The sequence below is a fragment of the Rhinolophus ferrumequinum genome, chromosome 10, assembly GCF_004115265.2.
Source record: "Rhinolophus ferrumequinum isolate MPI-CBG mRhiFer1 chromosome 10, mRhiFer1_v1.p, whole genome shotgun sequence".
In the NCBI taxonomy this organism is placed as follows: domain Eukaryota; kingdom Metazoa; phylum Chordata; class Mammalia; order Chiroptera; family Rhinolophidae; genus Rhinolophus; species Rhinolophus ferrumequinum.
In genome coordinates, this window is record NC_046293.1 from 15,016,708 (window position 1) to 15,037,455 (window position 20,748).

The 20,748-nt window shown below is 39.3% G+C and overlaps 2 protein-coding genes across 6 annotated transcripts in view; one reads left to right on the plus strand and one right to left on the minus strand.

Annotated features, from left to right (window-relative positions):
• Nucleotides 1-13,808, plus strand: part of APPL2 (adaptor protein, phosphotyrosine interacting with PH domain and leucine zipper 2) — a 41,986-nt gene extending 28,178 nt beyond the window's left edge. Inside the window, exons 11-21 of the mRNA XM_033118015.1 lie at nt 780-968; nt 2,329-2,371; nt 2,453-2,509; nt 2,615-2,703; nt 4,266-4,424; nt 4,563-4,615; nt 6,176-6,350; nt 10,163-10,199; nt 10,413-10,553; nt 11,390-11,437; nt 12,691-13,808. Of these exons, the coding sequence (XP_032973906.1) occupies nt 780-968; nt 2,329-2,371; nt 2,453-2,509; nt 2,615-2,703; nt 4,266-4,424; nt 4,563-4,615; nt 6,176-6,350; nt 10,163-10,199; nt 10,413-10,553; nt 11,390-11,437; nt 12,691-12,825 (1,126 nt within the window). The 3' untranslated portion in view covers nt 12,826-13,808. The remainder of the gene's footprint in view (nt 1-779; nt 969-2,328; nt 2,372-2,452; nt 2,510-2,614; nt 2,704-4,265; nt 4,425-4,562; nt 4,616-6,175; nt 6,351-10,162; nt 10,200-10,412; nt 10,554-11,389; nt 11,438-12,690) is intronic.
• The window catches only part of WASHC4 (WASH complex subunit 4), a 78,738-nt gene that overhangs the window by 7,771 nt on the left and 50,219 nt on the right, over nt 1-20,748 (minus strand). The window contains exons 33-34 of one of the 5 annotated variants that reach the window (XR_004424174.1): nt 18,728-19,310; nt 17,045-17,991 (exon numbers count right to left, since the gene is read on the minus strand). Coding sequence is in view for 4 of the 5 variants with exons in the window: in XM_033118014.1 (XP_032973905.1) it covers nt 19,243-19,310 (68 nt within the window). In the remaining variant the exon portion in view is untranslated. Of the gene's footprint in view, nt 1-17,044; nt 19,311-20,748 lie in introns of those variants that run through there. The other 4 variants (XM_033118013.1, XM_033118012.1, XM_033118014.1 and 1 more) reach the window with 4 other exon arrangements.

Consider the following 20,748-nt stretch of genomic DNA (forward strand, 5'->3'; position numbering starts at 1 on the left):
AAGCACTCAAATGTTAGCTGTTACCCTTTCTGGAAATTGTAATTATTGAGAGAGGAAACCTAGTGTCTCGCACATGGTCTGTATTCAGTAAGTACTGAATCAGGTCAACGTGTCTGATTCCCCAAATGAAGCATCTGTGGAGAGGAACTGGCAGCTGTTTCCTGACCAGGGGAGAGCCCCCAAAGGGCTGTAAGCTTGGTGATCACAGGCCAGCTGTCTCCTTCAATTCTGTACAGGAGAAAAGTCCACAAGGTTCTCGTGTTACTTGCCAGGAACTAGATTGTCCTCTTGTAAACAGCCCACAAAACAGAAACATCCAGTTGGGCAAAACCCCATCTGGCAAAAGCTCCCAGGATGCTGAAGTGTGCGCTGTGGGCCAGTGACCCTGGTGACTCTGACTAATTCAGCTCCATGACCTAGAGAAACGATCTTTCAGGCTTTCAGTTCCTATAGGTGATGGACTAATTGTTTTCACTTCCGGGGTTTAGAAGCTAGAGTCTGGCTGTAGTCAGGTAGGCGTGACCTGGGCACACCCTGGCCTTGGCCCTGGGACTGCACCCCACCCCCCATGTGAGCTTGAGCCAGGATCTCCCACATACTTCAAGCTAAAACGTATCCCTTCTGCCCCCCTTTGCTCTTGAACTCTTTTCAAAGCACTTTTGTTTCAATATAAAGAAACACTGCTCTAAAATGTCACCGATACCCCTGAAGAGGCAGAACTTGGAGATGCCGCTGGTGCTTCCTACTACTAATGGGCTTTTAAAACACAATTCTTATAGTAAAACAGGGCTGGTCTCCACCACCTGGGAGAGACTTTACTTCTTCACCCAAGGCGGGAATCTCATGTGCCAGCCCCGGGGAGCCGTGGCCGGAGGTCTGATCCAGGACCTGGACAACTGCTCCGTGATGGCGCTGGACTGTGAAGACCGGCGATACTGCTTCCAGATCACCACTCCCACGGGAAAATCGTAGGTCACGTGGGTTTTACATGGGAGAGCAGGTGTAGTGACGCCAGCCCTGCCAAGGGCCTCCTAGCTCATTCCTGGGAGCCCGCCCTCAGTGGGAGCGGCCCATTCGGGTAACGCTGAGCTTTGGGGCGGAGGCACACGTGACCCATACGGCACCCAGCGAGCCTGATGGAGTCCCAGTGCGGATTTGTCTGGCGCAGAGATGACCTATGTGTGTAAGAGGGACAGAGGCAGCTAGCTGTCTGTCGGCAGATTCTGAGAGAAGCCTGTGGCTGCTTCTCGCCTGTTCCTAGACAGGCCTGTGTGTGTGTCATGGTGGGGCAGGGAGGAGGCGGAGTCAGGACGGAAGACCTGCCGGGGAGCCTGTTTTTCTAGCTGAAGCAGGACACGTGAACAGCACATGCAGCTGCAGCAGTGTCGTTCCGGAACATGCTGTCCCCATACTCATGGGCCCAGAAGTCCTGCTTTCAAAGGGCAGCCTTATAGTCATTCACTATCCCGCAGTAGGTCCAGTGGGATCCCGTCACTTAGAATAGTGCTTTCAGACTGGGCCCCATGAGGTGCTCTGGGGTTCACATGCCTGGCGAGCGGTGGCCCCGCCCTGCAGTCAGAGCTGTTGTCCGTGCATTTGCTTTCTCTGCTGGGGTTCTCAGCTGAGATCTTATCTGAATGACAGCATGATCAGAAGAGGTGGGGGTGTTGGTGTGGCATTGAGGTGTTGCCCAGCTTGGCAGAGCAGTTTTAGACATCATCCTTCCACCCTCAGTGATGGAAAATGACCTGGGCACAGAGATCCTGGATTCTGGTCCTGGTCCCGGTCCCGGTCCCAGGAAGTCACTTAACTCCTCTGAGCCTCAGCCTCCTCAGATGTGAACTAGGGAGAAGATCCATGTTCCTCGCCTCCCATAGATGAGATGAGGAATAAAGGAACTAGCAGATGCGGAGTCCCTTTAGAGTTAAGCCTTCACAAAGACAGGGCAGTATTATGTGTAGGTCTTCTCTGCCTCCATATGCAGATTTTTCAGTCCTTGGGAAGGAGTGAGGTGGCTGGGCGCACTGGTTGGGCCCTGACTCATCTAAGGAGCCAACAAGAGGGTCAGCACTTGAAGAATCGTGGCCTTGGGCCAGTAGGTCTGACTGCACCCTGCTCATTTTATAGACGAGAAAGCGGAGGCCCAGGGAAAGGAAGTGTTTGTGCTGGATCTCGGTGAATGAGCAGCAGAGCCAGACCCCTGATCCCCGTTTTCCTTCCTTCCCTTCCTGCTGCCTTCCTGGCCCTTCCCCTTCAGGACCCCAGCTGAGTTCACATTATGTAACATAGGGAGCTGTGAAGCACTTACTTAGATGCACTTTATTTCAGGGGAATAATCCTCCAGGCAGAAAGCAGAAAGGAGAATGAAGAGGTAAAGATTTTGTTTGTTTCACTTCCCCCCTCGTACCGTGGGTGACTGGGATTCAGTGGGTTTTTTTAATGTCCTCTACAGTGGATCTGTGCAATAAACAACATCTCCAGGCAGATCTACCTGACTGACAACCCCGAGGTAATGAGCAGCGCCCGCCTGCATCTCTGCCCTTTCCTCCACCTGAAAGGTAAGCGTCCTCCCGTCCTCCCCTGGGACTGAGCGTGTCTTCCTGTGGATTTTCAGGCAGTCGCCATCAAGCTGAATCAGACGGCTCTCCAAGCAGTGACTCCCATTACAAGTTTTGGGAAAAAGCAAGAAAGCTCGTGCCCCAGGTAACTAAAGGACACAGGAAAACTAGCTTTTGTGGAGCCAAACTATGTATCAGGAATTGGACACAAGTGGTTCTACAGCAGTAACTCTGGCCCAGAGAGGTTGACTATTCCCCACGTTCACACCGCGGACGAGGGCAGGGTTCAGACCTCTGATCTCGACTTCCCCGCAGGCCACGCTGCTGCAGCCCCAGCACTGGGGACTTGGCACTGAGCGCCCTGCCTATTAGGAGTTCCCCTCATATTTCTGTTTATCAACAAAGTTATGGAACCAAAACACACATTTTTTTTTTTAAAGAAAAAATCGTCTTTTATGTTCCCATGTTACTACCCAGGCCTTATCTGCACATATATTGATATTTTCACATGTGCATTTATTTTGCATTTTCACATATGTATTTTTCATGTTTACATTTTCATTGTTCCTTTCAATAACTCCATGCTATTCATTATTAGCTTTTGAATATTTAGGTTGTCTCCCCTTCCATTGTTTGCTGCTATTATTTATAGTGAGCATTTTCATGCATATAGCTTTTCTCTCATTTTGAATATTACCTTAGAATTTGTTCCAGGAATCCCACCTTTTTGTCTTAATGGGAGTTTCCATTTGGTTAAATAAGACAGCTGTACTGCTTGCGATGCTAATGAAAGCATGGCATCAAAGGGTAAACTACAATTATGATTCTATTTGATACCCATCTTTTAGTGGCTTGGCAGAAAGAGCCCCACTCCGTGTTTTACAGCTACTATCTGATGACTCCAGAAGAGTCGTTAGAAAGTTCCGAGTGGTCACTCACTCCCCAGGGCCTCAGTGCTGTGCAGTGTGCAGCCGGTGCTCACACAGGGAGGCCAGAAAACAGGTCTGAGTTCGACTGTGACAGAATTAGGTGCCCTGCCTAGGCATCATGGGCAGTGGAGGAGAGCTGAAGGCTTTACGGGGTGGTACCCTGAGAACCACGGAGCTCAGGAGGTACAAGACCCCTGTGACTTACTGAGTGTAGAGGAAGGAGAGAGTCAACCTGGCTCCAAAGGTCTAGTGGGTGCATACGAATTTGAGCTGGTGTTTGAAGGATGGGAGGGGGTTGGGCAAGCAGCGGAACTGGGATGGAGATGGAAAGGAAGAAAAGTATAGTGTGTGTTGGGTGTAGGTCTCGTGAGGGGTGCATTAGGGGAGCACAAGAAGAGGGGCTCTCGGGAGAAGTGGGAGCCAGCTTGTGGTTGCATGCTAGGCCACGATGTGTTATCCTTCCAGCTAATGTTTTTGACTGCCTACTGTGTATCAAGTAGTACACAGCTCCATGCCCTCAAAAACCTGTATCATAGGGAGAAAGACAAACAGAAAATCAGTTAACATAACGGGTAGTACAACCATGCAGAATGCTGTGCAGGAGAGCTAGCGGTCGGTGGTGGGCTTTTAACTAAGGAACGAATGGTGTTTTACGGAGTTCTATTTGGAGAGTTGAAAGCTGGATGGAAATCTCCCTGTCTCCATCAGTATTCAGCATGTATTCGTTGGTTTGTAAAGGCATAAAAGGGATTTGACTTTTTTCCCTCCTGTTTTCCAGCCAGAGCCTGAAAAATTCAGAGATGGAAAATGACAAGATTGTTCCCACAGCAACAGTCAGTATACCTGAAGCCGAAGAGCTGATTGCACCAGGAACACCAATTCAATTTGATATTGTACTTCCGGCTACTGAATTCCTTGATCAGAACAGAGGGAGCAGGTATGTGCTAAGGGAGGTTCTCTCTGGGAGAAATGGAAATAAACTTTTGATTGTTGCCATTCTGACTTAAGAGTTCAAGTGTTAAGTGTCCTTTTAGCTGAAGCTGCTATTTAGCTGATTAACCGGTTACTTTCCTAGGCGTATCAACCCTTTCGGGGAGACTGAGGATGACACATTTCCAGAAGCAGAAGGTAAGTGGTAAGCTTGGTGTGCTTCCTCTTTCCCATGCACAAAATGACCAGGGCCATTGGAGTAAGACATGACATCACGTTCTAGAGAGCTGACTTGAAATATAAATTAAAATTATGACCCACAGACATGTTCTCTGTGAAAACTCATTAGGACGTGCAGTCAGAACAGCTCTTGGATAAAAACCGAGGCAGCTGACAGATTTTCTACAACTATTGCACCATTAGCCACATTTATACCCTTTTTGTAGCTCCTGCATAGAAGGCTCCCAAATCTAAATCTGGTATCACATTATTACAAAACAAATTCAAAGAGGATAAAATGATCACCTTAAAATGCAGTTTGGGTGAGTCATAAATGTGCTATGTCATTTTAGAAAACCAAAAGCACAATAACTCATTCTTGAATTTGAAGATGACATGAATGGTATTTAATTTGTTCAAATTCGTGTTTGTTGTTTTACATTCTTATAATGTACGTCAGAACATACTCAATAGAGCTGACCATCACCTAGTACTCCATACAGCAGAACTTGAGTTCCCAGGCAAGGCAAGTTAGTAGCTAAGAGTGCTAGCAAGACCTCATTTTAACATAATTTCATGACTAGAGCCTGAGAATATCATGAGAATGAAATGCCACTTACTTAAAAGTAGGACTTGAGAATTGGCACTACAGATTTAGGGGAAAAAAAAATATATTGCCTGAAATCTGTCCACTTGCTTCTAGCTGACTTTTCACATAGTCCAGTTTGTTAAGTCTATATAAAAACTTTCAAACTTTTAAAAACTCTTCATATGGGAGTAGCCATTTATAACACATCAATTATATTTTCCTAATTTTTAACTCTGTTTTTAGGGGTAAGGATGCTAAAGGGAGAACAAGTGAGCAAAAACCTTTCTTAGTTTAAAATGTGGATAAGTGAGTTTTTCTTCCAGAAAAACAAAGGCCTTTTAAACCTTCATGGTCTTCTATTTACGGTTGACATTACTCATTTTTGTCAAGTGATGTGCCATTATCCAGAAGCCAATACTGGAAGTTTAGAAGAATCAAATAAGCAAACTATTTTAGTTTGAGATCTCCATCAGTTTATGGATTATCAGCACTGCCCTTCAATAATAAATAAGACCCCACATCAGGTCTTACTTTCTTCAACTAAGTTTTCTTCTGTAAGAAGACTTAATCAGTGGGCCAACGTAATGAATTTTCTGTTGTCTAGTAGAAAAAGTTATTTTCAGAGAAAAGGTGTGATGCATGTATGACCACCTACATGCAGTCACCTAGTTTCAGAGCTAGGAGGATGTTTACCTGGTACCTCATCTTAGAGATGAAAAAAAGAGGAGCTTTTCAAGTCTAAGGAAGGTGTTCCAAATAGACAAAATGAATAGGTGATTCAGAGCTCTGGTAATTAGGGTTTGTAAAAGCAGAGCACTGAAAATTTGGGTAGAAAACCCTCCAGACAGCACACCAACGCTGAGGTCTCACAGCTGTTCTCAGACCAGCACGGCTGCAGATCAGCAGGCAGGAAGTGAACGTGACCCTGAACAGAAAATGCTCTCTTGCAGATTCTCTTTTACAACAGATGTTTATAGTTCGGTTTTTGGGATCAATGGCAGTTAAAACAGACAACACGACCGAAGTGATTTATGAAGCGATGAGACAAGTTTTGGCAGCCCGGGCTATTCACAACATCTTCCGTATGACAGAATCCCATCTGATGGTCACCAGTCAAACTCTGAGGTACACTGTTACATGTTCAGACTTTCTTACAGCTTCATCTCATCCCCTTCCAAGGCACATTTACGCGTCTAGAATGTTCATACTAGCATGACTGGATTAAGTGAAGATGCTACTTTAGTTTCTGCCATGTTCCTTTTTACATTTCATTTTGTAAGATGTGTCGGAATGAATATGCTCCCCTAAAGACAAGAACTGATATCTTTAGAAATTCAGTGGTGAGTCCCGTTCATAAGGTCGTCATCACTCGAGAGTTACTGTCTCTGTCTCAGAGCTTGAAAATGGAAGTTTATTTTGTTTTTCATTTCTGAGAGTACTTTTATAAAAATTAACAGTGAAAACAGGACATGAACCTGCCTGAGATAACTAGACTACCATAAGGAAAATGTGGTACTTGTTGGGCTGAAAGTAAAGAAGCCAAGCAATGTAGACTACATGATTTCAGGGTTCAGGTAATAAGATGTACATGAATGATGGCAAATAGCCGTCAGGCCGTGGTCAGCATCGGTTTTATTAAGAGCTGCGGTGTCTGTAGTGACAAGTAGCACTTGAAACATAACTAGTCTATAGTGAGATATACAGTAGGTGTAAAATACATACTAAATTTCTGAGATCTCATTCTACCCCCACATGAAGAATACAGAATATCTCATCAATAATTTTTATATTAACATGTCTAGCTGGTAATATTTTAGACATTAAAATGAGTACATTAATTTCACCTGTTTCATTTTTTAATGTGGCTGCTTGAAAAATTGTGTAAGAGGCTTACATTATATTTCTCTGGGACAGCAGCTTTGTATTAGAGCCAGACTGTCTAGGTTTACTCCTGGCTTTGCCAATTATTAGTTGTATGACTATGGGCAAGTTATTTAACTTCTGTGCCTTGGTTTCTTAGCTGTAAAATGAAAATAACTGTCTCCACACCCCACAGTGTTGTCATAAATAATGAATGAGTTAATACATGTAAAACATTTACAACCGTGACTGGCACACAGGAAGTACTCAATAAATGTTAGCTTCAAAAGTTAACTAGGACTTTGGCAAAAATCAGATAATCATTTCTTCCATGCCTTAAAATAAGTCCTTTTCGTTTCTTCTAAACCATATACTAAGAATTAAGTTCTTATGAATAAGACCTTATATTTATTTAGTTTTTCTCAAGTATGTCCTGGACCTTCTGTAGGCATTGGCTCATTCTTACTATCTCCACCAAAAAGATCAGAGTAAATATATATAAAAGTGCACTGTGAAAAACTAGTACATAAAAGAACACTGTCAAGATAAGTGCAAAAACAACCCACAGGATGGGAATAAATATTTGCAAATCATTTATCTAATAAATGTCTAATATCCAGAATATATAAAGAAATCTTACAAATCAACAGGAAGACAAAAAAAGCAAATTAAAAAGTGGAAGAAGAACCTAAGCAGACATTTCTCCAAAGATGTACAGTGGTACCTCAGTTTTCTAACGTAATGTGTTCCAGAAGACTGTTAAGAGTTCTGAAACATTCAAAAACCGAGGCACTGTCTTTCCATAGAAAGTAATGCAAAATGGATTAATCCGTTCCAAACCTCCTCTAAAACTGCAAATTTAGCATGAATTTTACTATCTAATGATACCATAGATCCATAAAATTTACGGCGTTCATAAACTGAAATGTTCATCAATGGAGACGTTCGAAAACCGAGGTACTATTGTACAAATGACCGACAAGCACATGAAAAGATGCTTCCTTAGTCATTAGGGAAATGCAGATCAAACCCACAATGGGACACCATTCACACCACTAGGATGAATAAATGTTAGCAAGGATGTGAAAAACTTGGAACCCACTGCTGGTGGGAACATAAAATGGTTGAGTCACTATGGGAAACAGTGTGGCAGTTCCTAAGTTAAACAAACACAGAATTCCACTCCTGGGAGGATACCCAAAAGAACTGAAAACAAGTGTTGAAACAAAAACTTATACATGAATGTTCATAGAGTATTCACCATAGCCAAAAGGTGGAAACAACCCACATGTCCATCAACAAATGGCTAGATAAGTGAATGTGGTGTATACGTTCAGTGGAATGTTATTCAGCCTTAGAAAGGAATGAAGTACTGGGACATGCTACGTGGATAAACCTTGAAAACACTAAGTGAAAGAAGCCAGACAGAAAAAAACACATTTTATATGATCATTTATATGAACATACAGAATAGGCAAATCTGTACAAAGAAGCTGAGAGGAATGGGGTAGTGACTACTTAAGGGGTAGAGTTTCCTTCCAAAGCGATGAAGGCGTTCTGGAACCGAGATGGTGGCAGTGTTACAACGTTGTAAATGCACTGTCATAAATTTTATACTAGGTGTATTTTACCATAATATACCCCTGTAGACAAATTCATGTTTTGAGACTATTTAGAAGTCACACAGAAAATCAGATGCTAAGAGGTAAATCCACGTTACCTGATTTAGACAGCAAACTTTTAAGTTACAAAATATGATGTGCATGTTTTAAGTTTTCATTTAAAAAAAAATTTTACAAAATACCTAAGAAAGTTGTTCCAACTTGAGGGAAATTGTTTACACATATAATGTATATTTTAAAAATCATTCAATTCACACCCATTAATAGGGATATAAATAAAAATAACATTTAACTTTGTAGTTTTCTTAAAATTCCATACTCATTTTGTTTTGTGTTAACCACCTCTTTGGAGTAGGGGTTCTTACCCCCATTTTACACACGAAGCAGTTGGGAGAAGTCAGGGTGACGTGTGTAAGATCATGATGTGAACAACCAAGACAGAATTCAGTCTTGAGCCCTCTGATTATAAATCCCATGCTTTCATAAGTATAACTGCATGTTTTTCAAATTGTAACCATTTTTTAGGAAACAGCTTTATGGATATATAATTTACATACATACAGCGCCCCCATTTAAAATCCTGTTTTTCGTATATTCAGCATTGTACAACCACCACCACAGTTTTAGAACGTATTTATCGTCTCCCAAAGAAAACCCATACCCATCAGCGACCATTCCCCTTTCCCTGCAACCCACCCAGCCCGACACAGCCACTAACCACGAATCTTGCTGTCTCTGTAGATTTCCCTGTTCTGGACATTTCATAGAAATGGAATTGTAACCATTTTTTTTTTACAAAGAGAATAAAATTTTTGCTTTCACCTATAAAACTTACAGCAAATCAGTAATTAAATATATAAAACCATGTTAGAAAATAGAAATTTATATAAGGTAGTTTATTTTCCCAGATACATCAACCTGAGTAGATGCTGCCTAAAATGATAAAGAACATACCCAGAATACTTTCTTAAACATCACTCCTCCTGTACCCAAACTCATAGCTTTGTTTAAATCTCTTCACTATTCTCTCACCTCTATCCCATTTTTTTTGTTGTTAAACCTAGAAAAAGCAATTGGCCCAGCACTTCCAGGGAAACAGACAGTAGTCACTGTTTGTTGAGAAGGAAGCTGTACAGTGTAGGATCCCTCCATATTATACAGCAGAGCTACTGAAAATGACACCGCTGCTGTTTTGGAAAAGCACAGTATTGTGAAATTCTCTATTTGTTAAAATCTTCCATTAAAGACACCCTGAGCTTTACCTACCCAGGCTCAGCAAAGGCAGAAACCATGGCATGTGCCCCCTGAGATGGTCACATGGGGAGTACTGCACCTCGCCCTCCACCAGGCTTTGTTTTTTCATATTGGGAGGGTACTTGTGAGGCTTCATTCTAAACTGCTGCAAACTCAAGTTTATCCAGCATTTGTAAGATAATGAATCTCTTAAAATTTCAGGTTAATAGATCCTCAGACTCAAGTATCAAGGGCCAATGTAAGTATCCTCTTGCATGCTAATTTTAGTGATAACTCCTTCATTCACCTCTGTAACCACCCTGAACACAATGTAGGCAGTTTTATAAGTTTTATTTGCCAAATTAAATGACTATCATAGTGTACTTTTTTGGTAACTTTTTCTGTAGAGAATGACTGTTTTTTTAATTCCAGTTTGTTGTGTGGTATTCAGTCTGTTTCTCATTTTTTCCAGTTTGAACTTACCAGTGTCACCCAGTTTGCTGCTCATCAAGAAAACAAAAGACTGGTTGGCTTTGTGGTCCGCATGCCTGAATCCACAGGCGGGGAGTCCCTGAGCACATATGTTTTTGAAAGCAACTCAGAAGGCGAAAAGGTCTTGTCATTTTTTTCAACTTAAGATTCTATGTCTCAATTCAAAGAAAGATATTTAAACGACTTTTTTACACCACCTCTCTGGATATTTAGTTAACTATTCTGCAACTCCCCGTTGAGGTGTTTAGATAATAGCTCCTAGAAAGACCCCACTGAAAGAAAACTGACTGGAGTAAAATTTCCCCATGGAAAATACATATCAACCAAAATAGAGTGAATGGAGAAATTTAATGGTGAGATATAATTGTTTAGTAGAGACATCAAGAAATGTTAAAAGCAGTTCCCCTCAAATTTGTTCTTTTTATAAAAGGTTCAAGTTACAATGGAGAATCTTTTTATAAAACGTTCAAGTTACAATGGAGAAAAGTCTACTCTTAGAGAACCAAAGAAGCAGACATCAAGAAAGTACATCTAAACTGTTGTTTAGTATGAAAAACTTTGTGACTGCATTTGTTACTTAGATTTAATTACTCAAAATTAATCAAGCCTTCTTTCAGCAAGTATCTGTTTGCCACTGCGTGTATGGACATGCAGTGGCTAAACATGGTCTAGAGAGAAAGGGAATGGGTATTGCGTTAAGAATCTTAAATGCTGGAATAGCTTCAGTTTTCACTTAACTGTGGTATTTTTTTGTCTACACAAATTGGCAAGAGGAGACCAGGACAGGTAGATGTTCATGTTCAGAACCCCGTGTGAGGAGTCTGCTCCAGCCACGCCCTCTGTCCCCATGTTGACGTGAGCAGACAGTGACCCAGCTCTACTTCCATAATCATGTTTTTCTAAAATACTTTTATCCTTTTCTACCTTTGCCAAACACCACTTTTCTTGTCTTTTCAGATATGTTATGCTATTAATTTGGGGAAAGAAATCATTGAGGTTCAGAAGGTAAGGTGCACTTTAGTGCTGGTTTAACTATTCAGAAGATACCTAGGCACATATTAGGATTTCTCTCCAAAACAGAAACAATGCTCACTAGGCAGTGTGGCCAAATTTGGGACTTCCTTTTAAGCGTTCTAACCACCACATTTTTGATCAGCTCGTTAGTTCCACGGTCACTGGTAACACAGGTGGAGTTCTTAATGAATGTCGCTGCTATAGCTCTCGCGTTATCATTTTTTTGCTTGCTGTTGTTAGCTAGTTTTCTGTCTTTCAAATTAAGATGGTCCCAACTTAAGCATCTACCATGTGCTCATAGGCCTTGCTCCTCAGAGTGGTCCAGGCCCAACAGCACTGACACGCGTCACCTGGAAACTTACTAGGAAAACAGACTCAGATATGCCTATCTTTCTTCCATTCACCCAACAAGTTTCTGAAAGCCAAGTGTGTATAAGAAAAACCCTGGAATTAGAGCAGTGAGCAAGACAGATACAGTTCCTGCCCCAGGGGGCCTCTACAGAGTTCAGCACTGTCCAGTAGAACTTTCTGCAATAATGGAAAATATGCAGATTGAAAGTGGCTAGTGTGACTGAGGACCTGGATTTTTACATTTTATTTAAATAGTAACATGTAGCTAGTGGGTACCGCATTAGTGCGGTCCTGGTCTATGGGGGAGGGCAGGAGGACCAAGGACTGACATGAAATAACGAGAAGCACTACAAGTTAGTATTTTATGGTATAGACCAGGGGCTGGCAGACCTGCTCTTGTAACCCTTTGGGCTTACTGTCTCTATCTCAAAGACTCAACTCTGCTGTTGTAACACAAAAGCAGCCACAGATAGTATGTAAATGAATGGGCGAGGCTGTGTTCCAGTGAAACATTTACCAAAACAAGTGGTGAGCCAAATGGCTATAGTTTGCAGAGTCTTGGTGTAGATTAAAAGAGAAAAGACAGCACTTCGAAGACACAGAAGACAGAGGTGTGTTGTGAAGGAAATTCCTGCACGGACTCTTGCTGGGAAAGTGATTATGATTTGGCTATGCAAATGATATTTTGGCTGAGAGGAAAACCTAGGCCTGGATTCTGGGAGTAATACAGTCGAGTTGTTTTCAGAGAAGCAACGAGACCCTCCTGAAGGCACACATATACAAGTGACAAGTAATGAGACTAAGTTGTAGAACATAATGAAAGCCAAGCCAAAGGAGTTTAAAGTGCATTTTAAGCGTTTTCTTTTCTCCTTCTTAAACTCCCTTAACTTCAGGATCCGGAAGCACTGGCTCAATTAATGCTGTCCATACCACTAACCAATGATGGAAAATATGTACTATTAAACGATCAACCAGATGACAATGATGGAAGTCCAAGTGAAAATAGAGGTGCAGAATCTGAAGCATAACTCTTGCGCCTTTTGGGGAAGAGCACCCAGGAAGGAAAGCTACCTCCTTAAGGGTTTTCAACTTCTCTGACATACAGGCACTCGCCCTGGTTTCAGAATGCTGACAGTCGCTTGTGGAATGCACTCTCGATGCCTTGGTACTGAGACTTGGGAGGGAAACAGGAATGGTTAACAACATTCCTACCCATCTACAAATGTTATTTTAGGTGCTTTGTGGTAAGTCCTTTTCTTAGATTGTTATTGTTCAGCGCTCAGAATGAAAGTCTTGAGAAAATGCATTGTTCACTTTATTTGAATGTCATCTCTTCAGTTTCCAGTATCCTTTTTTAAACATGGCAAAAGCCTAGATTTATAATTTGATAAACACTAAATATTTCCTATTAATATAATCTATTTTTGTATTTTACTTAATAAGCTTTAAGTGCCTGTCATTCTGAAAATTGTATTTATAATCAAGCTTGTCTCATAATTGGACCTAATAGCATTAATTTGTGCAGTTAGGTGACAAGCCTTGCTTTGAGGCCCGAGCACTAGCAGAAATACAGATCTAGTTTTGATAAATCTTGTTCCAGACATGCAATAAAGACTAGCAGATGAGTATCACAAAAGATGTGTAATGAACCAGCATTCAGAAGTTTACAGCACTTAGATACTGTTTTAGTGGAGGACCATTGTGGACAGGGTACAGCTCTACCAGGTCCTGTTCTGAGCCAGACCCTCCTCAAGGAAGGGACCAGTGAATTTTAAAAGTCACTTGAAGCACAGCTGGTCGTGGGGCTTGGTATAAAGATCCTATTTCTACCCTGACACATCCAGTTCCTGACATCGCAGGCCACTCCACCATCCCTTCCTACCCCTGAAATAAGTATAATGAATGAGTACAGTGTGTTTAATTATAACCAAGTTCAACAGAATATCAGTCTTTGTAATGAATTAACCTAGCAGTAAATGCTAGCAAATAAAATCTATCATTCTGTTTCTTTTGCTTTTTGTGGTTATTTTCTAGAACATCACCGGAAGAAAACTAAAATTGGTTGTGTAGCTTCAACAGTTAATTTCCAAAAAAACGAGGGCATAATGAAATCACAGCAGAGGGGATGACTATCAAAAAGTACCTGTGTTCAGCATGAGAATAATAATGTGGTTTCAATGACAAGTTTTTAAAATGGTGGTTAATAAAACTTTTGCAAATCCAAATTAGGTTAATGTTATATAGGGCCCATCTGAGGAATCCACTTCTAGAATGTATACACCATCAGAGACATAGTGAGCTGGTCTAAGCCAATATGAAATTATACACCATAAAATTATTAGTTAAATGTTAACTAATGCCTTACAAATCTGTATGTCATAATTAGATCAGGAAGTTCTCTGACAGGCTACCAAAGCCATAATTCCCTCAATTCCTTTTTCTTGCTTTAGACTACTCAAGGTGGAAGGGGAAGAACCTCAAGTCATGAACAATATCTGGCTCCAGAGTCTATGCTTCTGACCACTATGTGATATATATACAACATGTATACTCATACGCACACATATAAACATACACACCACAAAGAGAAAACCAGAAACAGCATCAAAAAGAATAAAATACCTAGGAATAAATTTAACCCAGGATGTGAAAGACCTGTATATTGAAAACTGTAAGAAATTAATGAAAGAAATTCAAGACACAAATAAATGGAAAGATAGCCCGTGCTCATGGATTGGAAGAATTAACATTGTTAAAATGTCCATACTACCCAAAGCAATATACATATTCAATGCAATCCCTGTCAATTCCAATGGCATTTTTCACAGAAATAATACAAAATCCTAAAACTTGTATAGAACTGTAATAACCCCGAATAGCTAAAGCAATAGAGAAAGAAGAACAAAGCTGGAGGTATCACCTTCCTTGATTTCAAACTGTATGATACAGCTATAGCATTAAAACAGTATGTTATTGGCATAAAAACAGACAGATCAATGGGACAGAATAGATAAACTCACACATATATGGTACCTTTACAACAAAGGAGCCAATAACATACAATGGGAAAAGGACAGTCTCTTCAATAAATGGTCTCGGGAAAACGACCACTATGTTACACCATATACAAAAGTAACTCAAAATGGATTCAAGACTTGAACATAAGACCTCAAACAATAAAACTAGAAGAAAACATAGGTTGTAAGTTCCTTGACGTCAGCTTGATGATGATTTTTTTTAAGTCTGACACCAAAAGCAAAAGTAAAAATTAATAAATAAGACTACAGCAAACTAAAAAGGTTCTGCACAGCAAAGGAAACCATCAACAAAATGAAAAGGCAACCTACCGAATAGGAGAAAATATTTACAAATCATATCTGATTAAGGAGCTAATACCCTAAATATATAAAGAACTCATATAACTCAACAAAACATCTGATTTAAAAATGGGCAACAGGTACATGAAAAGATGCTCCATGTCATTAATCATCAGGGAAATGCAAATCAAAATCACACCTGTTGGAAGGATTATCATCAAAAAGACAAAAAATAGCAAGTGTTGGCAAGAATGGAGAAAAGGGAACCCTGTGCACTGTTGGTGTGTAAATTGGTACAGCGACTATGGAAAACAGTATGAAGGCTCCTCAAAAAATGAAAAATAGAATTACCTTATGACCCAACAATCCCACTTCTGGGCATGGTTATTTACCTGAAAACAAAACACTAACTTGAAAAGATATCTGCACCCCCATGTTCACTGCAGCATTGTTTACAATAGCCAAGATGTGGAAACAACCTAAGTGCCCACTGACGGATGAATGGGTAGAAAAATCTGTGGTGTATCTATATAAAGGAGTATTCTTCAGCTATAAAATACAATGAAATCTTACCATTTGCAACAACAGGGATGGACCTCGAGGGCATTATGCTAGGTGAAATGAGTGAAAAAGGCAAAAACTATGTGATTTATATGTAGAATCTAAAAAATAAATAAAATAAAAACGAAGCTCATAGATACACAGAACAGATTGGTGGTTGCCAGGGGTGCAAGGTGGGAGTAATGAGTGAACTATTTTTAGTTTAAACTGAATTTTTAAAAATTTGATATAGATAGGTTCTTCTGGGTGTAAATGTATTAATATTTCCCCCTCGCTTTAATGATCATGAGAGCATTACTGAAGAATGTTTTACTACACACAGATTTATATACATTACAGAATGTATAGTCCTTAAAGATGATCCCAGAATTATGACATCCGATCTATACTGATTAGAAGATAAATTTCATCTCCTTTCCTGAGCACGTCTCCACTAATGGGAACAACTGAAGCTATCAAGTAAACTAGGTTGTAAAGAAGAGCCAAACTATTAAAACAGAAGAAAATATCCACAAATGTGCCCATCTAGACATTTTATATACTACTCGTATATGTAAGAACTTTTTGTGTAAACTGAACTCTGCCACCACCATCTCTGAGGTCACTGCATACCCCATGACTTCACTTAATCTCTACAGATTCCCACTTTTTCTGGATTTTTTTAACTGAAATCTTTGACAACCTGTCAAAATTGTTCCTAACTTCTAAAAACCTTTGTTTTAAAAAAATTGTAGCATTAAAACTTCCTTAAGAGGAATACCGTCCGTCTGAAACTTCTGCAAAGTTAGCTGGAAAAAGAACTAAAGTTATTAAAATTGGTTAAAGCCTACCTTTTAACATTTAGCCAACCCAGCATAAAAGCAACATGAAGATGTATGTGATCATATTATATCATCTTTCCCACAATCTTAAAAATTTACTACCTCAGAAAAGGAGCAGCATAGACTTTACCAAGAAACATTTCTAGTTATTTAAAAGGCTTGTGTCTCGTCTCAAGTGTAATATTGTTTCAGTTCAACTCATGTTTGTAAATGGCTCTACAGTTATTCTAACATTAAATACTGCAAACTCATGATCCCTTCCCAAAGTTAGGATTTAAACATTCACATGGGTTTTTTACTTGAAAATAGCAAGCAATAGAAAGACTGAGAATGCACAAAGGAAAGAAAACAAAAGTTCTTCACTTGGGATACATGGAGAGGAACCAATACCAATTTTATACTTGAAAGTTTTTCCCTATGTGCATGCAAGTTTGTTTTTTGGTTTTTTTAAACATCGAGTCCATATATTTCATTAAATTAAAGGGGACTCCAAAAACGCTAATTACTGGTTTATGATACTCAATTCTGAACATAAAAATCCAGGGAAGTAAATTTTTGAAATAATATTTATTGATGTGTTATACATATTGTATTCTATTAGAATTCAGGAAGGGGGAAGCCCCACTCAAGTAACAAACTTGCCATCTCTTACAAAATTTAATTAGAATTGACAATGTTATGGTTAGTGTTTAATTCCTGAGAATTTGAACATTAAGTTTTCTGTGAATTTACAACAAAAGCTCATACTAATTTTAAATTACAGTATGTTTGGAAAAAAATGAAAATGTTAACAATACGTTAGCCAGGAAAACCATCATCCAAATGTGTGTATTAACTTAGGTGTGAGTCACTCCAGCCCTGTTACTCTGCACTTCAGTAACACTGAAATATGGGTAATCCTTTCAGAGATTTTATTTCAAATGTGTGAACTTATTATACTTTATCCAGACTGCAGTGATATTATTTTGAACTAAAGGCAAAATAAGAATCTGTTACTTCTCGATTGTAGGTATCCATACAGTCAGCATGAGGACTCTATACAGTACTGATAAAATAAATGACGTGTGGGGATAATGAACAAAGACATCTGATTCTCTTCAAATTACAATTTCTATTCCTTTTAAAAGAGATGATTTTAGGGAAGTTAGAGAAGACAAACAGAAAAGCAATACTGTTGCTATGAAATGGTGACAAATTTGATACAATCCAATGCAAGATCATTACTATAAACATTTACAATAATGAAAATATAAATTAATTATGCAGCATGCTTTAGGGCCATTTCTACAGTTAGTATGAATTACAAATATTAAATGCCTTTAATCCATTCATTGTCCAGAATTGAGTTAAGTCATGTTTACATTAAAAAAAAAAAAATGTCCTACCTATTCTGTTTCTTCTGACTTTTAACAGTGAAAGCGTTTATCTTGGGCTGGGAAAATGACCCTGACCGTATAACCAATGAATACAGGGCATTGTACACCTGTTCCAAAAGCTGGAAATCAAACAACAATGTCAGAATTAACTCGAAGTATTTACCCAAAGAAATGCTTAATAGGCAAGTGCAATGGAAAATTAAGTACTCCCCAAAATGATGTTGGCATTACATGTACAGTTTTAAACTTTCTTGTTTTCATTGTAAAGGTATCACTGTATTGTATTAAAAGATTATAGGCCATGATTAACCATTTAACTATTATCTGACATAATCCTTACAAAAATAAAGCTAGTAGCTTGCTGGGAACTAAATTTACTAAAAATCTTTCTATATTTTTTAAAGCAGTAAATGAGTTAATTTATTAGAACTTTATTCTCACAGTGGTAGTTTTTTAAAAGCCTGCACAGTGCTTAATCTGAGGTCTTACATTATACTTGGTTTAAAGAAAAAGTGCCCAAACCATCACCAAGATTTCAATTCAACCTATGGAGAAGAAACCTGAGTTTGGATGTAGAAATAGGAATTCATTGTTTTTCTCTGATATCATACATAGTGCCTTCAACCAAAAGTGAAGCTTCAAGTAGACTCTATGGCTTTATCTGAATTTTCTTTCATCTTGCGTATTAAGTAAATCTTAAATTTAAAGCTGTTGTTGGAGGTTAAGTGTTCTAAAAGCAATGTAAACTAGTTATAAAATGTCTCACCGAGGACAGCAGCTCTTGTGAGTCACAAGAAGTTAACAATGAATCTGTTTGTATTGTATATAAAGGGTACATAACACACTGTGCCTCACCTCTAGTATCAAAACCATCTTCATATATTCCTTTTATAAGAATATTGGTATGCATGCTTCACAAATTTTAGGCTCAATTCCTTTTGTTTAAACACATATTTACTGGCTGTACATAGTGTATGCATTGAATTTCCAATGACTGGACAAATATGGATCAAAGACCTATGCAAATACAAATTATAAACATTCATGTAGATTACAAGAAATCTGAGGTGGCAGTTTAGGAATTTGGACTGGACTTTCTATAACTTCACTTCAAATAACTATTCTTAGGCACATCTTCTAGCCTCAAGTCCAGGCAAACATCCAACTTTAAAATCTCATTCTCAACCTTTGAAAAGTAGAACCTTTGGAAGAAGAATGGACTTAACTATAGAGCACTGCCTTAAAGATTTGCAACATCTCAGTACTCAGCCAGAGATGTGTCCCATCATTAGCTTACTAACATCCATTTCACCGGCAATAGCATTGACATAATTCTGAGGATTTCACAGGGGCACCACATACCATCAATATCATTTGACAACAGGATCTGCAGAAACAGTGCTGTCAGACAGGTCTCCATTGCTTGTTTTAGTCTCTTCTGGAAGCATAAGTGAAAATAACAATGGACATATTTATGTTCATTAAAAAAAATGAATTAAGAAGTAAATAAAAATTGAGAGGAGCTATATTGTTAAATTTCAAATTAAAATGTTGCAGCCACCAAATATTTCTCTAACATTGCAAATTATACCTAGTTTACCTTAATTTTTTAAAAAAAATCGAGGGGCGGCCAGATGGCTCTGTTGGTTGGAGCGTGAGCTCTCAACAAGATTGCCGGTTCAATTCCCGCAGGGGATGATGGGCTGCGCCCCCTGCAACTAAAGATTGAAAACAGCAACAGGACTTGGAGCTGAGCTGCGCCCTCCACAACTAACAAAGCTGATGGGCCCTGGAGAAACACACTGTCCCCCAATATTCCACAATAAAACAAAATTAAAAATCTAGGGTTATTATTGAAAATGTAATGTTTTGACTGGTTATTAATGGGAGTGTAGATTTGTGAGACATCAGAATGGCATAGGGGGTGGGGTTCCACAATGCATGTTTGAAGGCATGCCCCCACAGCAGGGGAAAAAAAATCACCTTTACAGTGCTTGCTGTTACTGATAGAAATGTGGCTGCAAATTCACATACAGAATTGTCCATAATGCGTAACTTTCCATTTGTAAAGCAGCTTTTTATTATGACTGATAAAATGAACTCCTGGCTTTTTGTACAAATGTCACATGCACATATTTCATTAACAGAGAAAAGCTCTCTGACTAATGAATCCAGCAATTCACATCTCTGAGCAACCTTTAACTAGAGTCCTAAAACAGAAGAGCAGTCCAGGCATGCGGTAATATACATCAACCAGAACCCTAGAGAGTTCCTTAAGAACAAGTCCAAAGCAAGGTGTTCCACTGAGACTGAAAGGTTTATTTTGTGTTAATGCTTTAGGCCTTAAAGTATCCAATCCACGTGCACAGTATTCCAGTCACCTGGGTTGGAGACAAGGCTCTGGCATCATGAAATGACTGAGCAGAACCTAAACGATAACTGAGTTTCTTCGTAATTTACATTATACTGACTCACAGTCTTCCAAATGGATTTGCTAAATATTATCTTAGCCTTCAAAATGAACCCAAACATAATACATATTTTCATTTAATAAATTGAGTATCTCCCAGGTAACAGCCTGAAATGATTTTTCAAGCAGTCTAGATTCCAAAAATTCCTGCATATGCTACTTTCTAATAAGCAAGATTTAATTTATACAACATCAACAGTGAATAAAGTTGTTGATATAAGTGGTCTATCCAATTGAATCACCTCTATTCAGTATAAAAGACACATTTTAAAATGGTACTGGGAACATTGGAAAGGCACGTTCCAAGGAATGAAACTAGACTGCTATTTGTCACCATATACGAAAATTAAAATGGATCAAAGACCTAAACATAAGACCTGAAACAATAAACTGCATAAAAGAAAAC